This window comes from Mus pahari, chromosome X, assembly GCF_900095145.1.
Source record: "Mus pahari chromosome X, PAHARI_EIJ_v1.1, whole genome shotgun sequence".
NCBI lineage: Eukaryota > Metazoa > Chordata > Mammalia > Rodentia > Muridae > Mus > Mus pahari.
In genome coordinates this window covers 15,676,578-15,685,934 of record NC_034613.1, presented here as the reverse complement: position 1 = coordinate 15,685,934, position 9,357 = coordinate 15,676,578, and the positions used below count along the sequence as shown (strand labels likewise).

The 9,357-nt window shown below is 36.3% G+C and overlaps 1 protein-coding gene across 3 annotated transcripts in view; it reads right to left on the bottom strand.

The window, feature by feature from the left end:
• Nucleotides 1–9,357, bottom strand: part of Wdr44 (WD repeat domain 44) — a 97,177-nt gene that overhangs the window by 28,994 nt on the left and 58,826 nt on the right. For all 3 annotated transcript variants that reach the window (XM_021187401.1, XM_029534377.1, XM_029534376.1), the window contains 2 exons: nt 7,665–7,801; nt 6,818–6,901 (listed from right to left, as the gene is read on the bottom strand). In XM_021187401.1, coding sequence (XP_021043060.1) covers nt 6,818–6,901; nt 7,665–7,801 — 221 coding nt within the window. The remainder of the gene's footprint in view (nt 1–6,817; nt 6,902–7,664; nt 7,802–9,357) is intronic.

The window sequence follows — 9,357 nt, the reverse complement described above, 5'->3', positions numbered from 1 at the left end:
TTTTTTTTTTTTTTTTTTTTTTTTTTTTTTTTGGTTTTTTGAGACAGGGTTTCTCTGTGTAGCCCTGGCTGTCCTGGAACTCACTCTGTAGACCATGATGGCCTCGAACTCAGCTGACTGCCTCTGCCTCCCGAGTGCTGAGATTAAAGGCGTGTGCCACCACGCCCGGCCAAAACATGTTATCTTGTGATACACTTCCATAGCACCTTATAGTTTTCTTTGACAGCAATCATAATATATAGCTGCAGTTTTATGCATAATTACATATTTAGTATCTGCCCCATCATTTAACTGGAAGGTCCATGAGTGTAATTGTCTTAACTACTGTATCCACAGCAACTATGTTCATAGAAAGACTGCAATATATTTTGGGTGCTACCATGAAGAGATGGCATGATTTATTTTATTTACAGCAATACAAGTATAAGCTAACAATTTACAGATATAATTGAATCCTTCTTTTATAAGAATCAAATAGTCTGTGGCTGTGGGTCTAGCTCAAAGATAGTGTGCTTCCTTAGTATGTGCTGGTCTCTAGTTTTGATTCACCAGCACTGTGAAAAAAAGTTATGAAGAATGTTGATGATTCAAAAATTGTCAGAACACTGATGATTTCTGGCTGTGAGATTATTTGAAACTTTTATTTTCAGTTTTAAACCTTTCTGGTACTATTTTCAATCATCATAAAACTGAGATAAAATATTTTTGTATCGATGGGGTTTGAACACAGTCGCTTGCATATGCTAGGTGAGAACTCTACCATTGAACTTCATCCCATCTCTATAAAACCAGTTTCTCAAACCAAAATAAGGTAGCTCCCTTTACAGATAACTGTAAGTTTACTACAATGACGTTTAGTTTTAATTGCCAATTTGATATACTCTAGAATCACCTGCGAAGGAAGGTTCTATAAGAAATGGTCTAGATTGGGTTAGCCTGTGGGCATGTCTGTAAGCATGTCTATAAGCATGCCTTGATTAATGTGAAGACTATGGGTGACACCATTCCCTGGGTAGAGGATATTGGGTCATTTAAAAGTAGAGAAATCATGCTGAGAACTACTATGCAGATTATGAATTCATGGCTCTCTGCTATCTACTGTGGATATATTATGACTAGCTGCTTCAAGTCCCTGCTGCTTTGCAGGAACTGCCTTACCTGCAACTATAAGCTATGAGCCAAATATACCCTTTCTCTTTTAAGTTGGTCTTATCATGGTTTTTAATTATGCCAACAGGAAATAAAACTAAAATGATTACTAGTTAAAAGCCAAGAAGACATTTAAATCATTGACAAGGTAATTTTCTAAAATAGATGCCTTTTTATATGGCACTTAATATTTAGTATCTTTCCACTGATGAATAGTGTCAGTTATCACTCATACTATTCTGAAAGCTTTTCAGACACGATTCACTTAGGCTCAATTACTGGTAGCTTCCTCAGATTTCAAAATAACTTGTAATGTCAGAACCAAAGTCCATTGGTTTGCCCCATCATTCAGTCCAAATACTTCAATGTACTATGTGTATTGTGGTAAGAGAAAAGGCCGGAAAGAGCCCCTGTAAATACAGAGTATTGTACTATCTATGGGTCCTCTCATCATTTTCTAATTACAATCTTGCATCTGAATATTACCCAAAAGTCTTACATGTTGATGCATATGTCATGGTTTGCAGCTTCTCTGTTGCTTTGGGAAGCTCAGGTACTAGATAACCAGATTTTAAATATGATACACAAATCAAGAATGAAACTAAATACATGTGGAATGTTTTTCTCTTAGAAAAAGGAGCATAGTAATATGTACCTGTAATTGCAAAACCCAGGACAAAAAAGTAGGAGGCTGGGAATTCAAGGCCAGACTGAGCTATTATGCAGAGTCCTATAAGTGAGAACTTGCATAGACAAACCAAAATAGAAAAAAAAGAGCTTTAGGGCATAGACTATACAACAGATCACTTAGACGTTGACATTTCCTGAACAATTTTTAAATTTCTGGACCCTGACAGTTGTCATTGTTAAGACAGCTCAGTTTCAAATATCCGCATTTTTGGCACATCTTCTCCAAACAGTATGACATCATTTAATATACTAAAAAAAATAAAATTTAGGCTTAAGTGGATCATTTGCTTTGGATTTATATGGCAATATTGCCACTTTAGTGACTCATATATAATCAGGCACAATCCTTATGATCACAAATATACTAGGTATTTGTACAGGGAAATAGAAGAGCCATAGGATCATAAAGCTTTTATATCACCTTGTTTAGCTGTTTAAAATGTATTGGCTTTTGTCTCACAGGGCCATACCCCTTATGGAGGATCTATAGGGAGTTAATGACTACTAGGAGAGAGTAACATTTCTTCAGGATAGCCACTGAGAAGTTGTCTAAGATCCTGTAAGTAACCCGTAATTAAACTCATTGGTTAATTAAAGAAAACAAACAACCACAACAAAAAAGGCATCAAAGTAGAAGGGAAACTAGTTAGAAAGAGAAAGTTGATCTTTCCATCTTCTGAGTTCTTCCTTGATTTCTTTCTTCAGAGACTTGAAGTTCTTGTCATACAGATCTTTCACTTGCTTTGTCAAAAACACACCAAAGTATTTTATACTATTTGTGACTACTATCAAGGGTGTTGTTTCCATAATTTCTTTCTCAGCCCATTTATCCTTTGAGTAGAAGAAAGCTACTGATTTGTTTGAGTTAATTTTATATCCAAACACTTGCTAAAGTTGTTTATCATCTGTAGTTCTCTGATGGAATTTTTACAGTTGCTTATTTATACTATAATATCATCTGCAAATAGTGGTATCTTGGCCTCTTTCTTTCCAATTTGTATCCCTTCGACCTTCTTTTGTTGTCTAATTGCTCTGGCTAGGATTTCGTATATTGAATAAACAAGGAGAGAGTGGGCAGCCTTGTCTAGTACCTGATTTAATGGGATGGCTTCAAATTTCTCTCCATTTAATTTGATGTTGGCTATTGTTTTTCTGTGTATTGCTTTTATTATGTTCAGATATGGGCCTTGAATTCCTGATATTTCCAAGACTTTTAACATGACGGCATGTTGTATTTTCAGGATTAACATAGTAAAAATGGCCATCTTACCAAAAGCAATCTATAGATTCAATGCAATCCCCATCAAAATTCCAACTCAATTCTTCAGAGATAGAAAGAGCAATTCTCAAATTCATCTGGAATAACAAAAAACCCAGGATAGCAAAAACTATTCTCAACAATAAAAGAACTTCTGGGGAAAATCACCATCCCAGACCTCAATCTGTATACTACAGAGCTATCGAGATAAAAACCACATGGCATTGGTAAAAGACAGACAGGTAGATCAATGGAATAGAATTGAAGACCCAGAAATAAACCCACACACCTATGGTCACCTGATCTTTGAGAAAGAAGCCTAAACCATCCAGTGGAAAAATAGACAGCATATTCAACAAATGGTGTTGGTTCAACTGATGGTCAGCATGTAGAAGAATGCAAATCAATCCATTCTTATCTCCTTGTACAAAGCTCAAGTCCAAGTTGATCAAGGACCTCCACATAAAACCAGATACACTGAATCTAATAGAAGAGAAGTAGGAAAGGGCCTCAAACACATGGGTACAAGGGAAATTTCCTAAACAGAACACCAGTGGCATAGGCTCTAAGATCAACTATTGACAAATGGGGTCTCATGAAATTGAAAACATTATGTAAGGCAAAGGACACTGTCATTAGAACAAAACAGTAACCTACAGATTGGGAAAAGATCTTTATCAAATCTAATCCGATAAGGGCTAATTTCTAATATGCACAAAGAACTCAAAAGTTAGACTCCAATGAAGCAAATAATGCTATTAAAATGGGGTACAGAACTAAACAAAGAACTTTCAACTTAGAAATCCTGAATGGCCAAGAAGCACCCAAAGAAATGTTCAACGCCCTTAGTCATCAGGGAAAAGAAAATCAAAACGACCCTGAGATTCCATCCCACACCTGTCAGATGGCTATTATCAAAATTCAGGTGACAGCAGATGCTAGTGAGAATGTGGAGAAAGAGGAACTTTCCTCCACTGCTGGTGGGATTGCAAGGTGGTACAAGCACTCTGTAAATCAATTTTGTGGTTCCTCAGAAAAGTGGATATAGTACTACCTGAGGATCCAGCTATACCACTCCTAGGCACATACCCAAAAGACACTCCAACGTATAAGAAGGACACATGCTCCACTATGTTCATAGCAGCCTTATTCGTAATAGGCAGAAGCTGGAAACAACCCAGATGTACCTCAATAGAGGAATGGATACAGAAACTGTGGTACATTTATACAATGGAGTACTACTCAGCTATTAAAAACAATGACTTTGTGAAATTCATAGGCAAATGGATAGAACTAGAAAATATCACCCTGAGTGAGGTAACCCAGATACAAAAGAACAGACATGGTATGTACTTACTGATAAGTGGATATTAGCCCAATATCTCAGAATACCCATGATACAACTCACAGACCACATGAAGTTTAAGAAGAAGGAAGACCAAAGTGTGGATGCCTCAATATTACTTAGAAGGGGAAACAAAATCACAGGAGGTAGAAGCAGGGAGGGGCATGGGATGGAGGAAAAGGAGGAAAAAAGCAGAGGCAGGATCAGGTATGGGAAGACACGATACAGAAGAGTACAGAGGGTCACTAAATTGAACAGAAATATGTAGCAGTAGGGGATGAAGAACTGGAGGTAGCCACTAGAAAGTTCCAGATGCCAGGGAAGCAAGAGGTTCCCAGGACCCAACAGGGATGACGTTAGCTGAAATATCCAACAAAGGGGAAAGAGAACTTGTAGAGACCATCTGTTGCAGATAGCCCCAGGGCTAATTATATTTGATGTTAATTCCTTTCTCCTGTGAGGAGCTTCGAACAAGGAATGAGTCAGCACTCAAGTGATTTCCTGTAAAACTTCTTCCCACCATAATGTATAAAATAAAGGCTAGAGCCAGTGATTGGGTGGAGAAAGAGGGGAAGGTGGAGCTGAAGGTTATCGGACAGAAAGAGCGAGAACGAGAGAGAGGATGACAGACGACAGAGGAGGAGAAGAAGGAAAGTGGAGCAGAAGCACCTGTCCTGTAGAAGCTGCAAGTTCTAAGGGGCCTCTTATATTCAGAAGATGGTAATGCAGTGGTAGATCTGCCCAATCTAAGAGCACAGCATGTATTCATATTAAATGAGTTGTGTTTTCATTGCCCAGGCTTATTTGGGTTGGAGATTTACCACAACAACCATCTCCAGTAGACAGGCATGGCCCCCAGTTGAGGGATGGGGCCACCACCCATCTCAAAAATTTTAACCCAGAATTGTTCCTATCTAAAGGAAATGCAGAGACAAAAAATGGAGCAGAGACTAAAGGAAAGGTCATCCAGAGACTGCCCCACCTAGAGATTCATCCCACCTGCAGTCACCACACAAATAGATTTATGCCTGGAAAACAAACAATTATCTACAGCTAAGAGGTCATGGACACTAAAGAAGGACCTACTGCCACTTTCCTAAATCAGTAGACCGTAGTCTAAATACATAATCTCATAACCATAGACAAGAACAACAACATCAGCCAACCAGACCCCCAGAATTCCCAGGGACTAAACCACCAATCCAAGACTACACATAAAGGGACCCATGGCTCCAGCTGCATATGTAGCAGAATACTGTCTTATCTGGACTCAATGGGAGGGGAGGCCCTTGGTCCTGTGGAGGCTTGATGCTGCAGCATAAGGGAATGCTAGAGTGATGAGTCAGGAATGGGGTGGGTGGATGCTGGAACACCCTCATAGAGGCAAAAGGGAAAGGGGATGTGATGGGGATGTAATGGAGGGGAAAATGGGAAGGACATCATTTGAAATGTTAATAAATAAACCAATACAAAAAAGAAAATAAAAAGAAAGAAAGGAGATCAGGAGAGGGGGAGACAAGAAAAGGAAATAGGGCTGGCTATGATCAAATACATCATAGATATGTACGAAAATGTCATAATGAACAATGAGTATAATATGTGTTGATAAAATGGCTTGCTTTTAAAATTAGAAAATGGCATTAAGATAGCATGCTGAGGATAAAAATGAGTTATGTGGATATAGACTTGTTATGAACTGGAGTAGTTAGGAAGATTATTATAAACTTTTTGTAGAAATAGAACTAAGGTTTAGAAAGATGACAAGAAGGGGCAATGATATTTAAGTCAATGATGTTCTTTTACTCACAGTCTAGAACCTATGATGGAAAACAATACAAGGATAATAAAAAATATATTGATCCATTTTCTTTATGTCAGATCCTTTAAGGGTAACTTATACAAATGTAAGACAGTCATGGTCAACCAATAAAGGGTAGGGAAGAGTATTTTGGAGTGCACGATTTAAAACCATCAGAAGGGAGACCATATATTCCAATTCAAAGCAACTCTCTCAAGCTGAAAGAAATTATGAGAAAGAAGTTACTAGAATTAAGTGGTAGCAGAAATATCCAAGCAATATTGCAAGGATTTGATCATCTTATGAGTTTGATCAGTGACTGATCATGGTAATTAGTCGGGGAAACAGAACAATACTAGGATGGTGACAATAATGTTAGCATACTATAAGTTTCAGAATAAGTGTAACTAGGGGCTGTATAGGAGATAAATCTTTTTACAAGACCTGCTTTACAAAAATGAAAAAAGGTGGCCAAGAACATTTTTGTATTACTTTTTTTTTTATTAAAAAATATACCTGGCAATTGTATTAGCCTTCTAATAAACACTTAGAAGAAAAGCGATGTAGTCTAACTCACGTTTTCTGTTTTAACCTTCCACCATCAGTATCTGTTTGTTGTGACTGTAACTTTTCTTCATCATCTGACTGTGTGGCATCATTGCTACAAGAAGGAAGAGGAAGTGATTTGACAAGAAACCATTTTTTTTCTCAAAAATATCCTTTAATGCTTATTATTCAGGTACTAATCAGAATAAGACAATTTATCTTGATAAGTTTTATATAATTTCAAATTCATGAAGAACCAGAGAATTACTAACTACTTTCCAACTTTAAAGTATGGAATTTTAAAACAAGATGCAATGTGTAAATTTTAAGTTAATATACTTTAATAGCTTATAATATCCTACTATAATAAGACTATGCATACTACTAATAAAGTAACTTGTAGATAGCTTTTTCTTAGTCCATCAGAATCAATATATACTAAATTTAATAAAAGTACTTGCTTTTCTAGAACTTATTCCTTATACTGCATTACATAACAAAGATCAGTCACTTTACTCTAAAGCAATTTTTCTGACTGCAATAAACACTACAAATAGTTAGCAAGTTTTAGAAGACTAAGAGCTCCTCACACTTGGCTTTTTAATCTCAATTTATTGTTTTAATACTGTCTCCAGCATAAATCATTTTAAAAGACAAGAAACTAAAGAGTATGAGATTAAAGATTTAGAATAGTCTCCCAAAATAACAATATATCTATAACAGAGATAAAAGGTAAAAAATACATAGTTGAACTAATTTTATTTTTCGATTGAAATAGAAAATTTAGTTTAACTAAATAGGGAGAGTTGTAGTTCACAAACATAAATAATCACTACCTCACTGCAATACTGTAAATGTTAAATAACCTTAAGCCATACCTTACATATTCCTTTGTCCTTCTCATGATGTGCAGAGTGAGAGGATTAATACCTGTTGGCAACTTCTCTTCAGCAAGACTTAAAGGTATTTCTTCTCCAGTATCTAGGTTCTTAATCATGACACTGGCTAAAATTTCCTGAATGTAAAAAGAAAAAAAAAACATCAACCTTAATTTTCTTTTAAGATTATTTTGAATTGTGTGCATGCATGTATGTGCATATATGTGGGCACTGTGCAGAGACAAGAGGTGTTGGCTATCCTGGACCTGGACTGAGTCATCTCATCTGGATACTGGGACATGAACTTAGGACTTCTAGAAGAGCAGTAAGTGCTCTTAACTGTTGAACCACCTCTCATGTTTTAATTATATGTTTTGAGTCTATAAACTCCTTAAAATTTTAAGTTAAGGATGTTCTGGATAGTCACTACTGGGTGCAATAATTTCCACTGAGATATAATTCTCCTAACACAAACTACAATCCCTTAAAATATGTAATTCAATGCCTTATAATATATTCATGGTTCTTAATTTATCATTAAATTATAACATTTGATTACTCACAAAAGAAACCACTTATATATTAGTTGTCAATCTCATTTAATTTTCTTTTTTTTAGTCTCTAGTAATTAGTATATCTACTTTTGACTCCAATGATTTGTCTATTTAGGACATTTCATAAATTCACTCATATATGTATAGTATACACATGAATACATATATCTTTTTGTAGCTGGATTCTTTCAAATTGCATGTTACATTTAAGGCTTATCCGAATATCAGTACTATAGTCCTCTGAATTGCTGAAAATATACTACTGAATGGGCATACTACATTTATTTAAGCATTCATCCATCCATGATACATGTTTGGGCTGTGTCCACTTTTGGCAATTATGAACAATGTTATTTGAATAGCTGTGTACATTTTTGTGTGGATATGTTTTTATTTAGCTTTAGTACATAAATAGGAACGGAACTGCTGGGTCATGGTAACACTGATTAGCATTTTGAGAAAACACTAAACTGTTTTCCAAAGTATAATTTTAAAAATGTGTTATTTTATTTTAATGTATTTGAGAAAGGGCCTAGCTATGTTGTCAGGATGACCTCAAATTAATGGCCTGCTATGCTTAGCCTTTAAAGTACTGAAATTATTGTCTACCACCATGACTGGCTTCCTACAATATCCTACTCTGTTTTAGACCTTCATTCTGAATAAAATGGCCAATAAATGCATCCTAATTTTAATTTGTATGTGGTGTTTTGCCTGCATGTATGTCTGTGTACTACATTTGCATAATTCCCGTGGAGGTCAACACAGGCCATTAGATTCCCTGAAAGTGAAGTTACAGACAGTTGTAAGCCATCATGTGGTTTCTGAGACTCGAACTTACGTCCTTTAGAAGTGCAACTCTTAACTGCTGAGCCATCTTTCCAGCTATTCACTCTAAATTTTAAAGGTAAGAAACCATTATCAGATAGTGGCTCAGTAAATAAAATGACCTGGTAGTCAAAGCTGATGTGATGGCCTGAGTTCAGTCACATATGAGAGATGCAAGTATTAAAACTTGCCCTCTGACCTCCACATGTGTACTGTGGTATGTGTGTGCCCATAAACACATACACACACACACACACACACACACACACACACACACACACACACACGAGAGAGAGAGAGAGAGAGAGAGA